Source organism: Sesamum indicum, linkage group LG4 (assembly GCF_026168435.1).
Source record: "Sesamum indicum cultivar Baizhima isolate 11 linkage group LG4, ASM2616843v1, whole genome shotgun sequence".
Taxonomy (NCBI): domain Eukaryota; kingdom Viridiplantae; phylum Streptophyta; class Magnoliopsida; order Lamiales; family Pedaliaceae; genus Sesamum; species Sesamum indicum.
In genome coordinates, this window is record NC_142660.1 from 9,350,441 (window position 1) to 9,366,201 (window position 15,761).

General features: G+C 37.3%; 2 protein-coding genes across 2 annotated transcripts; one reads left to right on the forward strand and one right to left on the reverse strand.

The window, feature by feature from the left end:
• Positions 1 to 3,266, reverse strand: LOC148788423 (STOREKEEPER protein-like). The gene is made up of 2 exons (XM_088879925.1): positions 2,193 to 3,266; positions 1 to 348 (listed from the first exon to the last, which is right to left on the reverse strand). The coding sequence occupies exon 1, from the start codon at positions 3,179 to 3,181 to the stop codon at positions 2,234 to 2,236; it is 948 nt and encodes a 315-aa protein (XP_088736051.1). The 5' UTR covers positions 3,182 to 3,266; the 3' UTR covers positions 1 to 348; positions 2,193 to 2,233.
• A 10,445-nt stretch (positions 3,267 to 13,711) lies between these two features.
• On the forward strand, positions 13,712 to 14,956 carry LOC105180039 (uncharacterized). Its single transcript, XM_011103707.1, has 2 exons — positions 13,712 to 14,077; positions 14,210 to 14,956. The coding sequence occupies exons 1-2, from the start codon at positions 13,712 to 13,714 to the stop codon at positions 14,954 to 14,956; spliced, it is 1,113 nt and encodes a 370-aa protein (XP_011102009.1).
• The last annotated feature ends 805 nt before the right edge of the window (positions 14,957 to 15,761 follow it).

Here is a 15,761-nt window from a genome sequence, read left to right on the forward strand (position 1 = left end):
AGTGCCAACTTAATTGATATTTAGAATTATAATTTATACAAAAGTTGTTAACATTCACACGTTTCTTAATTTGTCATCTGTCCAAACAGAGCACATCATGTACAAAAAATCCACAACATTTGTAATGTGGCAAAACAAATCATCAAACAAGTATCTTTCTCGCTTTACAAAAAGGCAACATATTCATGTTAGCTAGTCATGATAAAAATTCACATCCTACACAAAAACAAGTGCCCTGTTTTGTCTACTTCTTTCTCTTCCCCTTATCCTTGAGTTGTTCAGATTGCATTGCAGTGTTCAAGTTTAAGAATGTGACATTGTTTACCATCCTTCATAATGGTTGGTCCACTTGAATAAGGCACAAAAAGAACATGTAAATGCTAAAGGGTTAGATACAAAAGAGAAATTGCATATGATACATAACCACTTGAAAAATGCTTACTTGTTATTAGATACAAAACCTGAGGATGGCCAAGCATAGGTGGTGGTGCATGTGTAGGACCACTAGGTGATTTAGAATTGACGTTATGAAAACACCAAATTGAAACATTAATTGAAACAACAAATTGATGTCAAATTCCCATAGATCCTTTTATGGAAGGATACGTTGCGATCTTACAGCTAAGAACTACTAAGACTACAGAGGAAATCTCTATTCGCTCAGCTATGTTTAAAGTTAGCGTTTTTTAAGTCTTAAACTCATGGAGCTTATTTCTTGAATTTCTCGATCAAACATAAATTAAGTATTCGTTTTTCAATACAACCTAGTAAAATATAGCTATTATAAGAAATCTCCATTATGTCAGAACAGGTTCATCCATTTTAAAGAGTGGATTATTTGGATAGCATAGGTCATTTATAAAAAGATTTAGCTGAGCTTTGGGATCACCAAATTTTCATTAATACAAGCTGGATTTTGCATGCTTGTAAAGCAGTCATGCCCAAGTTCAGTTCTTAATTGGCTAATTAGACATTCAAAAGGAATCAAAAACTTGATGTAATAATAGACAACAATGTCTTGAAATATCTATTTGTCTACGTATCAGAAAACAGAAAAAAATCGCACTTGTTTTTTTTGTTCATCTAATACTGCCTTTTTCCTAAGTCAAATACGGCTTCTCCGAAGAACATATTCTCTGATTTGTACTCTGTCTTTCTGTTTTTCACTTTTTCGTTAGAACAGTTGGTTGGCTAATGCATCTGATTCTCTAAAAATATGTTTCTGGGATGTAACTGTTTCATTCTTTAACTTCTTGTTCCCCTGCCCTTCTCTTTATTTTTCTTATTTACTTACATTATTTTTCTTCATTTTCTCTTTGGGCCAGCAGCAGCAGCAAGATGGGATTTATAGTAAGGATGTCGGGACCATCAAATTACCGCAAGAGTAATCATTCAAGACTAGAGAGTTCCAATGCCATATTTCATGATTAGAATGTGAGACAATGCATTGTATAAAAACATAATTAATGAAAGGAATATGAATGCAAACATCTTAATGTACTTCTCCTGTGTTCTGCTTGTAACCTGCTTGCATTCGCATCCTAATAATATTGTCATGAAATCCATTCTCCGAATCCTTACTTCAAATCCAAATCTCTGTCCAAATACACCCTTAATGATTTTAGCCAACAGGAAAAAGAGAACCGGCCATATGTTTGTGGCTTATGCAACAACAAACTAAAATTTTTGTCTAACCATTTAACCTTTTACTGTCTCTGAAATATTAGATTGGAATCTTATCTGAACTATTAAGCCAAAGGTAGTTTGGTAAACCTGGGATCATAATCTAGTATGACTGAAGCATTAGCCCTTTCTCCATCCTTGGGAACTCGTTAAGAATTCTTTATGACATTCTTAGCCATAGTATTTGTGCATTCTAAGTGCAGCTGCTGCTGCCTATGAGGCAAATATTTTATCTGCTTCCTAACTTGTGACTTGATTCTCTTTTATTAGTTATGACATGAAGACTTCATTGTGCAAACAGGCAAGTGCACCTAATTTATGTAATAATCTGAAGACCTGCTTTAAAATTTCGAAGACTAGAACTCTGTCAAAGACATAAAAGGACTCCATCAAATCTAATTTTCCACAAAAACAGACATCAACTCAACAAAACAGCATATATAACTGATATCAACATTCATAAACAACTAAAAACTAACACTAAGATGGACAGCAACAGTATGTTATACCTGTTCAAAAGCCAAAAAGTCTCTTAAATCCTTCATTTGCTTCAGAGTAGATTGTGCAAGTCCCTCCTAATCAAATCAATCCTTTTAAGCTCCAGGCTAAGCTCTGCAGCTTTCACATCCCTCCACTTCTCTTCCAGCTCCTGTAACTTCTCTCTGCCAATCAAAAGGAATTTCTCCTTGATGAAGTTGGGATATCCATTTTCATTCAAAGACAATGCCACGAGTGGGTACGCAGAAGCAAACTCCTCTTTGTCAATCTTCCCCGTTTTTTTTTGGTTCTTCATTATCTCTTTGTCTGCATCATGCTCTTTCCCAGCCCGTTTTCTCTTCTTTTGGAATCTGCTTCTGCCTCCCTTTTGTGGTGTCTCCTTTTCTTTTTCAGCATGTTTATCCCCAGCTTCGCATTTATCTTCTCCCCACAGTGTCTTCGACACATCAAACACAGCGGATTCATGGGCGTCCAAGAAATCAACCCAGTCCCCATTGGCGCGAGCTTTTTTAAAATTTTTCTCAAACTTGCCCTTGAGCCTACGAATCTCCTCAGACACCTGAGTTCTGGTAAACTGATGCTGGAGATTGTCCTTGATGAAGTTGTAAAACTCGGTCCACTTGTTGTTCCTCCCGTCGGCCCAGAAAACGGCGAGGCCTTTAAGCAGAGCGATTTCATCCTCTTCGGAGAATATCTTAGAGAAAGGGGTGTTCTTCACGCTAGGTTTTGCGGCAGGCATGATGATGAAATTGGACGAAGACGAAGATGGGGAAGAGCACTCCGACTCCTCTTTTCCAGATACGGGTCCTTCTTCTTCACGCGGTGGATTCAACTTGGTCTTCTTCGGAGGCACTGCTGATGTGCTTTCCTCTTCTTTGCTTTTGGAGTCTGAGTCAGAATCGGTTTCTTCGTCTGCCTCGTGAGTAGTTTGTTGCTTATCTACTTCGTCTTCTCCTTCTCCTTCTCCATCTCCACTGAAACTCAGACGCTGGGGCCTCATTTTCAGGAGAGAAGTGGGAGTAGTGGAGTAGTGGGGAGAGCTTTGTACTTCGATTCGTGCGATTGAGCGACAGAAAAAGGGACGGGTGGAAGGCGAGGGGTTGAGGAGAAGCAGAAGAGGCCAGCAAGACAGCAAGAAACTGCTCAGTTCCCAACAAACTTTTTCCCTCCCAACACTTTCCCTCCCAACAAACTGAGCGACGGCCGAGTCCTTTTTTATAGTTTTTTGAAAATTTGGTTTTTTGAATTTTTTTATTATTAATTATGCATTTTTTTAATTTTTTATAAAATTTGATTTTTCTAAAAAATTTTAAGTTGTATAATTAATTAGATTTATTATGTGCATTGGATGCACATATTTTCTACCGTCCGTTAATTGCAAATTACGAACCTATATTTTCTTCGTATAATTTAGTTTTTGATATTGCATATCATGAATTGTTGTATTAGATGAGATGTATACATTGAAATGTATGGATGGATGATCATGAAGCCCAACTTATGTGACCCACTAAGCCCGCAGTGAGTTTATGCTTAGTAAGGTGGTCCTATGTTATTACAAAATATTTTACCCATCAACATATAGATGGGCCTTGTAATTTCTTCGTGGGCCTCCTCCTCCATGGACCTTCTTCTCCCTAGGCTTGCTTAAAAATAAAACCTCACGAAAATTTTCTATACTACTCTCATTATATTTAAAAAGAAACCCCAATCAAAAATCAGGAGAAGTACATTAGGAGGGAGATAGCAAGTCTTATTATTGCAAGCCTAAAAACGAGAGGGAGAGAGAAGATAGCAATCCAACCAATAAACATACAAAAGGTCGTGGGCTTCGTGATCATCCACTAGTACATTTCAAAGTATACATTTTATGTAATACAATAATTCATGATATCCAATATTAGAAAATAAATTATACAAAGAAAGCACATATTCGTAATTTGCAATTAAAAGATAATAGAAAATATGTGCATCCAATGCATATAATAAATCTAATTAGTTATGCAATTTTAATATTTTTGGAAAAATTCAATTTTATCAAAAAATGAAAAAGAACAACATAATTAATAATGAAGAAAATTTCAAGAAAATCAAATTTTTGAAAAACGGCGAAAAACAACCCACCATCGGTTGTCTGCCCTGCAGTGCGTGCTGACGTCGATGCCTGCGCGCCCGCCCTGTCTACGGCGTTCGTAGTGTGCGTGTCGGCCCAGGCTGTGCGCAGGCTCCCTTGCCTGGGCGCGGGCCTGGCCTTGTGAGCACTGTGAGCCAACAACAACAGTTCATGCTGCGATTTTCTTTCTTTTTTGTGTTTAATTTAAAATAGCAAAATAAAGCATAAACCCTGAAAAATTTTAAATTTTTCACATGCTTTAAACATCCATAAATGCAAAAAATGAACGAGCCATTTTCATCATATAACCAATAAACGAAAAGCGATAGAAACATGCTTCAAAAGCCGTAAAAAGTACGTTAACACATAACCATCGGCCCCTACATCGAACAGGTCTCTGATACCACTTGAAGGGATCTGTGATACGGCCCGGGAAAGCTCTTGCGGGATTGACAAATAAAACGCATAATAAAAAAATTTTAAATGCAAAATTTAAACGAATCCAAGGGGTGTACCCTTGGAGTTTTCGGGCGTTCGATTAATTATTGTTCAATGGACTTTTATGAGGCTTAATTTAATTTGACTAAATCAAGCCCGGTCCATACTTGAAGTACAACCCCATTTGAGGGTAGTTGGAGCAAGTTAAGAATGAGTTGAAACTCTTCACCATGATCAAGATAATGGAGTGGTTATTTAATCATGGTTGAACGTTATATGCATATATGTATAGATTGTCTTGGTGGCAAACTTGGTGGTTATTGAATTTTGAATTCAATTGTATGTAATATACAAAACTACACACATATCATGCATACCAACACCTAAGTCATGAAAATTTGCTCACTTTTCTCTTTAAAAATTTTTCCATTTTGTTTTATATTGAATTGGATTCAATTTAGAACATAAGACATTTCAAAACCACTAATCAATAGTGTTATTTTGGAGTTGTTTTTCTTCTTGTTCTTTGTGCTATCTAGGAATAGAAAAAGAACTATATCTAATTTTTAGTGTGGTTTGGACAAATTAGAGGGGTTCTAATTTGGATCATAAACTGAATGGGAGAATGTAAATGAAATAACACACGTTGTTGTTCAACTATAAAAACAAAAGGTAAAGTTCCATGTTTTGTTTCTACGCTTTTTGTTTCATCCTATAGCCACTTGCCTAGCATGTTCATTTGTTCATTATTATGCTTTTGACAAACACCAAATGCCCGGGAATTTTAAAGGGAAAACCATTTTGATTCATTTTTAATAATTTTTTCATTTCACGCTTCTGCCGCGTTTACGGGTCATACCGATTCTTTCAGTGGTATTAGAGCCCGATTCGGTGTTGTGATTTTAGGATTAACATGTTATTATGAATTGAGCATGAACAACTTGTTTAATATGCTTTTGGAAAGCATGTTTTATGATTTTGTAGCATGATTATATGTTTAGAAAATATGTATTAATTTTGCTTTTAAATTATGAATATCTACGCATTTTTTAAAAATTGGATTTATGAATGATTTTATTTCAGTTTTTAATTGTATAAATTCAAAAAAAATTAAAAAATGGAGTTGTATGGCAGTGGCGTGCGCGCGCCCGCTAGCGTGCGTGCCGGCTGGGCAGTGCGCGGGCAGCAGCAGACGGCCGTTTGCTGTCCAAACCGCTAGGCCTTTTGGTGTCGTTTTTCCCAAAAATTGAATTTTCATGTTTTCTGCAATTTTTCTGAAATTATTTGTTCTAACTAATTTTAATTTTGGTTAAATTAAATTTTTCTAAAATTAAATTGTGCCTTAAATTAATTTGAAAATGATTTCCAAGCAAACAAAAAAAAAATATAAATTGGATGTTGATTGGTATTCATTTTTTAATTGCGTCATTAGTACCTTATTTTATGCATTTAACTATATTTTTGGTGTTAGATATTGGATATCTATTGTCAAATACATGGATTGTATTCATTTGTATAACATGTTTATATTTGATATAAATGTGTTAATTGTTGTTTATTGGATAAACAATGGGGATGATCACGGAGCCCATTGGCCGAATGCGTGGTTAAATATTATATTGGATGAGGCCTGCATGCCTCTTTGTTTTAATTCCTTTTTTTGCTTTTTGTCCTTGAAATAATAAGGCTTGCTTTTTTCCTCCTTTTGTACTCCCCCGACTTTTGATTGGGTTTCCAATTTCAATTATAATGAGTTTAGTTAGGAATGTGGGGTTTATTTATTTTGAATAAATATAAACTTCCAAAGAGATGAAGGTCTAGGCCTATTGGACGGTGCTCGGCGGAACTCACGATGGAAGAAGAACAAAGAGGAAGGCCCATTAGAATGATAATAGGTTACTATTTTGTAATAGTCATGGTCATACGCTAGATTGACTATAGACTCACTGCGGGCTCAGTGGGTCAAAATGTGGCTTGTGATCATCCAACAGGGCCGTGCTGGGCTTGTTTCTGCATGTTGTGTGTATTTTAATATTTGGAGTATGATGTGTTTAGAATGTATCTGTTTATACTCAATGATTAAAATTGATGCGTGCAAGATCTTATAATGATGAGGTCTCTGTTATAGCAAAACTTAACTCTCACTTGGATGGTCCAAGTTAAATATTAGGGCCATAATGGATTGAAATTCAAATGATTTGATTAAATCCAAGACTTCCATCCACAACAATATGGTGTGGATGCTACTTTCACCCATTTGTGGTCTCACGAGTCGTGACACATTTGGAATGAAAAGAAAGCTACACTATTGTTGTGAACTAATGGAATATACTCCTATTTTCCTGTCTCACGAGTTGTGGGGGGCGGCAGATGAGATATTCGTTTGCTTGATGGGTCGGGCCTAACGCTAAGTAGCGTGATTTGTTTGGAGTCCTTGAGATCACGTGAAGACGTGAGGCAAAATAACTTGGGGATCTCATTGGATGAGAATGATATAGGTTACCTCCTACAAAGCCTTTTCCCGTGTGAATCGTAAAAGAGGGACATGGAGGATTGCGTTTGTGGTTTTGACGGCCCGATTAACCCATGCAGTTCAACACTGTAAGATGACAGTTACATCAAGATAATACTAACATTTATGAATATATAAATTTATTGCGTACTGTGTATACATCAATGTCAAATAAATTTTTTTATTTTTTTTAATGTATTTAAATTATATTGTTCCACTACAATGATATGTTCCCACAACATTAATTATTTAGAGTAATCTTTGTAACAGCTACACAAAACTATGTCGTATCCATAGTTTGTATTACCCTTTGTAACGATTTTTTACACGGCTACCATACGCTACATTATTTATATCAACATTTTTAACGGCTTTTTACATGGCTATATTATTGTAATTCCTTTTGTAGTGATCTTTTAATTTTTGTATCTCTCTTAGTAACGATTTTTATAACGGCCTTAGCCGTTCCACTCCTCTTTCTTCTTATCGATTTTTTTCTCTCTCTCTTTGTCTACAATTCCCCAGCCCCCCTGGCCCACCTCCGCCCTCCGCCTGCCACCTCCAACCATCAGGTAAATTACAAGGGCCTCCCCTGATATTTGACATAATTACAAACACCATCTCATTATTTGACAAATTACAGATACCCCTTGATGTTTGTGAATTGACATAATTTCTGGATGGATGTATGAAATTATTAATTCTGCCCTTATTGTATTTTTTTAAAAAAATAAAAATAAAAATTCTTAAAAAGAATCAGACAAAGTGGATGAAAAATTTTGAAATATTATAAAAAAAAATCATCCACTTAATCCATAAAATAATTTTTTTTTAAAAAAAATAAAATTACAATTCTTAATCCACATGGACGTTTTGGTTGGTTCACTATAAAAATAGACAATATTTAATGAATTGGACTAATTGTTAGACGCTTCTTAAAATTATGGGCTCTTTATATTTTTTCAAATAATGAGAAGATATTCATAATTATGTCAAACTTTAAAAGATTATTGTAACTTACTCTTAATATTGTATCAAATAGTAATTTTTTTCCTTAGTGACAAAACAGGGAAGAATCATTATCATTAATTTGACCAAAAATCTCCTATGTTTTTCCTAAAATGAATATTCATAGATTTCGGTTGTCCGAATAATGATTCGTCAAAATCTAGTTAAGAAATGGAAATCAAAATGAATCATTATCCTTTTGGAACATTACACACATTCTGGCTTGGCAATTTTGTACAGCTTTATTTGCAGGTGCTGTGCGATCCACGAAGTGGTGGGATAACAAAAATCCTTTTTGACTCGCCATAATTTTTGTTCGACACCTGTTCGGGTTTTTTGTTGTAAGGGAGGTACTCCATGTTTATTGTTGCTCTATTTGTAAGGGAGTAGTAATACTTGTTTATGACTTTACTAGAAACTCTAGGGAGGTAGCTCTCCCCGCTGTAATTATTTTGTGAATTTTAATATAGAAGGACTGGGGACTCCGAAAAGCTCCCCCCACCTCTAGGTAGTTTTTGTTAAAAAAAAAAATGGAAATCAAAAGAGTACAATCTCCTAATTTTTTTAATTTATTTGAATATTTGTTTAATTTACTTTAATGTTTGTTGTTATTTTTGTTGATAAATGTGTTAAATTTTACAAAAAAATTTAGAAAAGTTACATTTTATTACATTTCAAAAAGTTTATGTAAATTTATTAAATTTCAGAAATTTTGGAAGCTTTTCTGAAACTTTTTCCGAATTTCTGAAAATTTAAATAATTTTTTCCAAGTTTTTAAAATAACTAAAATTATTTTTAAATTCTATAAAATAAGATTTTTTTAAAATTTCAGAAAAGTTTTTAAATTTCTGCAATTTTTAAAAATTTTGGAAATTTTTTAAAATTACTGAAATTTTTTAAATTCTATAATTTAAAAATAAAATCCAGATTTTTTAAAATTTCTGAAATATTTTTGAATTTCTACAATTTTATTAAAATTTCAGAAATCTTTGAAGCTTTTCTAAAATTTTTCCGAATTTCTGAAAATTTAAATAACTTTTTCCAATGTTTTAAAATAACTGATTTTTTTTTAAATTCTATAATTTTATAAAAAAAAAAGAATTTTTTTTATATTTTAGAATCTTTTTTGAATTTCTGAAATTTTTTAAAATTACTGAATTTTTTTTTAAAATGTGTAATTTTAAAAGAAATCCAATTTTTTTAAGATTTCAGAAATATTTTTGAATTTTTGGAATTTTAAAAATATATATGGAACTTTTTAAAATTACAGAATTTCTTTTTAAAATTTGTAATTTTAAAAAGATTGTATATATGTTCTATGTTTGATTGTATATATGTTGTATGTTTTATGAATAAATTGGTTATAAGACAAAATTTTAATTATAGGAAAAAATAACCTTAAAAAAAAACCTTAAAAGAAACTGCTTGATAAAAGCAGAGAAATGGAGAAGGTTGTACTCGTGGCATGGATATTAGTACTTAGCGTATGGACTACACCAGTTCTCTCCAAATACTACTCCGAAAGCCGGCCGTATGAGGCAGTTCAGGAAAAGAGAACTCATCTTCGCTTCTACGTTCAAGACATTCTAAGTGGAAACAAACCAAGTGCAGTGCAGATAGCTGGTCCGAACACCACCAAAAAAGAGGACGGACCGACACCTTTTGGCTCCACATTCGCCATTGATGATCTACTCACAGAAGGTGCTTGTTTAAATCCATATAGAGACTTAACAAGTTTACAAACTTTATGCTCGTTACCATGAGCTACAAAACCCTCAGGCTGATCCATGTAAATTTGTTCCTCGAGTTCACCATACAAGAAGGTTGTTTTCACATCCATCTGATGAATCGGAGATTATACACCGAAGCAAGTGCTATGAGCATCCGGATTTGTAGTCAATCAAGCTACCGGAGAATAGGTATCGAAATAGTCTATTCCCTCCTTTTTTTCTAAACCCTTTAGCCACCAATCTGACTTTAAACTTATCTATGGTCCCATCAGGCTTCAGTTTCCTTTTAAAGATCCACTTACCCAATAGTAGTACACCTCGGAGGGAGATCGACTAGCACCCACGTTCCATTGGAAACAATGGAGTCCATCTCACTTTTGGCAGCTTCTTTCCACTGCTTGGATTCTTCAAAAGCCATAGCATCTTTGAAAGTGATCGAATCATCCTCGATGTCGTAAGTGACAAAGTCAGTTTCAAAATTCTTGACAATCCTAGCTCTCTTACTCCGTCTAGGTTCATCTGACTTCTCATGAGTCTGATTAGAACTACGAGGGCTAACCCCTACATTTGACATCTTTTCCACATGTTCAGGAATAGATGTGGAGGCAAGTGAATCATCAGGCGAAATATTTTTAGGTACTGCATCACGAAATTCAACTATTGTGTTGACCTCAATGCTTGGAATTTCTGATTTAATAACCAGAAATATTAGGATATAACTTGTCTCCACATAGCCCAAGAACACAGCATCAACCATCTTAGGACCCAATTTCTTTCGTTTGTGTTATGGGACTAGCACTTTTTCTAGGCACCCCCACACTCGAAAGTATTTGAGGTTTGTTTCCTACCTTTCCACAATTCGAAAGAAGTACTCGTATTGTGTTTCAAAGGGACTCTATTCAGAATATGGCAAGCCATATTCAAAGCCTCTCCCCACAATATTCGTTGAACTTACTCGACTCATACTCTCCTCCTCTATCGAACCTTAGTCTTTTAAGTTTCTTACCAGTTTGGGTTTCTACTTTATTTTTAAATAAAATAAATTTATCTAAGACTTCATCCTTATTTTTTATGAGAAACACATTATAGTATCTACTGCAATCATCTATAAAGGTGATAAAATATCATTTGTGGTCCCTAGTCAAAACTCCATTGAACTCACAAATATCAGTATGAACTAAATCAAGTATTTTCAAATTCCTTTCAATCGACTGATAGGGTTTCCTAACTCATTTAGTTTCTACACAAACTTGGCATTTATTATTTCGTTCAATATTTTGACTAGGAATTAAATTCAAATTCATCATTCGTTTGATCGAATTTAGATTTAAATGACCTAACCTACTATGCCACAATGTAGAAGATTCCACATTCAATATAATAGAATCAGAAATATCAATTTTATTATTATCAACTCGAACTTTAAGCAAGCCATCGTCTAAATAGCCTTTATCGACAAAAATACCAAATTGCTGAATTACAACTTTATTAAATTTGAAAACCAATTCATATCTCTCCCTAACTATTACAGAACTACTAATGATATTTCTTCTGACAGTGTGTACGTGATGACTTCTTTTTAGCGATAGAATGCGCCCTGAAGGAACTTTCAAGTCCACGCTTCCCATCCCAAATACTTCAGATGTACTGGAGTTCCCCATGCTTACTGTCCTTCCACTGATGGCCTGATAAGACACAAATAGAGATTTATCAGCACAAACGTGCACATTCGCTCTAGTGTCAATCAACCAATCATATGGTTCGTAAATAGTCAGGAGTTCGGGTTGTACAAATACATACCCGCGAGTTGCTCTTGAGGTGCTAGCACCGCTCCTCCCACAATCATATTGACAGCTGTCTGCCCAGTTTTGGCTTTTTTATTAGGACAAAGCTTGGCCCAGTGTCCAACCACAGGTTCCAGCATGGTTTGTTTGCTTTTGGTTTCTTATTTTTGGAGGCCTTGCTTTTATTGATGGCTTTTGAGTTTGTGTTAATCTTCAAAAGCATGGTTGACAAGATGGGTCTAGAGAATGCTCGGTTGGAACCGGTGAAGACTCCACTGGTCAGTTTTGGGGGGAGCGAAGTAGCCTCTTTGGGAACGATCGAGCTGCCCGTGTCCATGGGAGATGAGCCTAAGAGAAAAACCTTGATGGTTAAATTTCTGGTAGTAGATACTCCGTTCGCTTACAACGTTATCCTGGGTAGACCGAGGCTGAATTCATTCCGAGCAGTCATTTCCACTTATCACATAAAGATGAAGTTCCCCATAGAGTATGGGAGTGGAGAGGTGTCATGCGACCGAAAGGAGGCTAAAAGATGCTACAAGTTATCACTGAAAAGGGAGTCCGAACAGAAGAATAGGAAGATCAAGGAAGATGCTGAACCTCGACCCTATGAGGCAGGACACTTGAAGCCCAGCGGTGAATATAAGGTTGTGCAGCTCGTGCCTAAAGAACCCGACAAAACTACCAGAATTGGGGCGAACATGGATAGAGAGATGGCCATGATAGATTTTTTGTGAAAGATCATGGACATGTTCGCGTGGAATCCTTCGAATTTTACAGGGATCGACCCAGAGGTCATTGTGCATCGTTTGAACGTCGACCCTGGGTCCCGACTTGTACAGCAGAAGAAGAGGTCGTTTGGGAACGATAAGAAAAAAATCATCAGACAGGAGGTCGACAAATTGCTTAAAGCCGGGTATCTGTCTGAAATTCAGTATACGAATTGGCTTTCTAACGTGGTGCTTGTCCCCAAATCCTCGGGGAAATGACGCATGTGTGTTGATTTCACAGATTTGAATAAAGCCTTTCCAAAGGACCCATACCCCCTGCCGAGGATCGATATGATGGTAGACTCAATAGCCGGGTTCGAAATGTTTTCGATGATGGACGCCTATCAGGGGTATCATCAAATCCACATGGCCGAGGATGACAGAGATAAAACCTCATTCATCACCGACAAGGGGTATTGCTACAACATGATGTCATTCGGTTTGAAGAATGCGGGCGCAACATATCAACGACTGGTTAACAAGATGTTTGGTGACCTGCTGGGAAAAATAATGGAAGTATACGTTGATGATATGCTGGTCAAAAGCAGGAGATGGCAGGATCACCTTGAGGACCTCGCACAAGCGTTCAGTATACGGAATGAAACTGAATCCAGACAAGTGCACCTTTGGAGTAGGAGGCGGAAAATTTCTAGGGTACATGGTTAGCGAACGAGGAATTGAGGCGAACCCGAAAAAGATCCAAGCCATAATGAACTTGTGATCACCAACTACGATCAAAGAGGTGCATAAGCTAACTGGAAAGATCGCATCATTGAGCAGGTTTATTTCTCGATCGGAAGATAGAAGCCTACCTTTCTTCAAGGTTTTCAGAAAATCGAAAAACTTCACATGGACTGAGGAATGTGAGAAAGCGCTACAAGAATTAAAGGAGTATCTGACAAAACCCCACCTACTAGCAAATCCAAAGGAAGGAGAAACCCTGTTCTTGTACTTAGGCATATCGGAGAATGCAGTCAGTTCGGTTTTGGTGCGGGAAGAAGCCGGTAATCAGAATCTAATATATTATGTTAGCAAGATGCTCCAAGGCGCTGAATCGAAGTATTTAGAGATAGAAAAGTTAGCGCTCGCCTTAGTAGTAACCGCTCGAAAGTTGCGACCTTACTTTCAATCGCACAAAAGTGGTGGTATTGACAAATCACCCCCTAAAACACGTGATGTCGCGACTCGAGGCCTCAGGCCGATTGATCAAATGGGCTGTCGAATTGGGACAGTATGGCGTTGACTATCAACCCAGGACTGCACAGAAAGCACAAGTGCTGGCGGACTTTGTGACGGAGCTATCTAGCGACCTGAAATCACCTCTAGCTGTTGAAGAGCAGGGCTCGACATGGATGTTGCATGTGGATGGTTCCTCAAATACCAACAATGGAGGAGCGGGCATATTGATTCAAGGGCCCAAGGGAGTAGAGATCGAGGTGGCAGCTCGCTTGTCTTTTCCTGTAACCAATAATGAGGCAAAATATGAAGCACTCATCTTGGAATTAGAACTTGCATATGAAGCTGGGGCCAGAGACCTGGAGGTTTTCACAGATTCTCAATTAATTGCATTGCAAATTGAATGAACATACGAAACTAGGGAAAGGACGATGACATCTTACAAGGAGATCGTACAAAAATTAATGAGCAAATTTGACAAATGTTCTATTTTATAGGTGCCTAGAACAGAAAACGACAAAGCAGATGCCTTATCCAAATTTGGGGCCACAATGGATGGGATTAGAGATCGTAGAATAACAGCATTAGTGCGTGAGCGATCAGCCCTAGCGAGCAGAATGGAGGTGCAAGTAGTCTCCGAAGCCGGGTCGTGGAAGGATGAAATCATTAAATACTTGGAGAACAACATCTTGCCTACCGATCCCGTCGCGGTGAAAAGAGTGAAATTCCGAGCTACACGATTCACTATGTTGTTGGGGCAACTATACAAGCGAACATTGGATGGGCCTCTCCTGAAATGCTTAGACGAGGAGAGAGCCTTGTACGTGATGCGCGAAATCCACGAAGGGAGCTGTGGGAACCATTCAGGTGCGAGATCGCTGGATCAGAAGGTCATACGACAGGGGTATTTTTGGCCCACATTGGTCAAAGATTCCAAGGAGCTGGTGAAGAAGTGCGAAAGCTGCCAGAAATATGCATCCCTGATACAGCAACCAACAACCTCAATGGAGCCGATCAAAATAGATTGTCCGTTCGACCAGTGGGGAATAGACATCGTGGGACCTTTCCCCCCTGCACAATCTCAAAAGAAATTCATCATTGTAGCGGTTGAATACTTCTCCAAGTGGGTCGAAGCGGAGGCCGTGGCCAAGATATCCGAGAGAGAAGTCATTAACTTCATTTGGAAGAACATCATCTGCAGGTTCGGAATACCCAGAATTCTAATTTCTGATAATGGCACCTAATTTCAGGGAAGAAAGATTACAGAATAGTACAAGGAGCTCAAGATCGAACAGCACTTCACGTCGGTCGCGAATCCGCAGGCCAATGGGCAGACGGAGGTGACTAACTGAACGATCCTACAACAGTTGAAAACACGACTGGAAAATAAAAGATCGTGGGTAGACGAACTGCCAGGAGTTCTATGGGCTTACCGCACAACTCCGCGAACTGCTACGGGCGAGACCCCATTTTTCCTGGTATATGGAACGGATGCTATAACTCCTGCGGAGGTAGGAGAGGAGTCCCAACGGATCGCATCTTACAACCCTAGTTCTAACCAAGGTGAGCAGAATTTCGACCTTACAGTGATCGAAGAGAAGAGAGATGCGGCATACGCCCGAATCTTGCACCACAAGGGGTTAATGATGAAAAATCATGATCGAAGGGTTCGACCAAGGCAGCTACAAGTGGGAGATCTCGTGTTAAAGAAAGTGGAGGCCTCCAAACACGTTGGAAAATTGGAACCGCCATGGGAGGGGCCATACAAAGTGACCGAGATTAGGAAAAAAGGTACGTACAAGTTGCAAGATATGCAAAGACGAAACTTACCGCGACCATGGAATATCCAGAACTTGAAAAAGTTCTATGCGTGAAGGGAGATTGCATTTATGGAGCCTGTGAAAGGCCGTCAACTAGCTGGAGAGCACTTATTATGGAGCTTGTGAAAGCCATCAACTGCGGAGAGATAACATTTAAGGAGCCTATGAAAGACCATTAACTGTGGAGAGATCGCATTTAAGGAGCCTGTGAAAGGCCATCATCGCATTT

Excerpts from the sequence above, each read along its gene's own strand:
- LOC148788423 (XM_088879925.1), bottom strand. The coding sequence starts at position 3,181 with ATGAGGCCCCAGCGTCTGAGTTTCAGTGGAGATGGAGAAGGAGAAGGA.
- LOC105180039 (XM_011103707.1), top strand. The coding sequence starts at position 13,712 with ATGTCGCGACTCGAGGCCTCAGGCCGATTGATCAAATGGGCTGTCGAA. Across the intron at positions 14,078-14,209 it reads CTGGGGCCAGAGACCTGGAG|GTGCCTAGAACAGAAAACGA; the intron begins GTTTTCACAGAT and ends TCTATTTTATAG.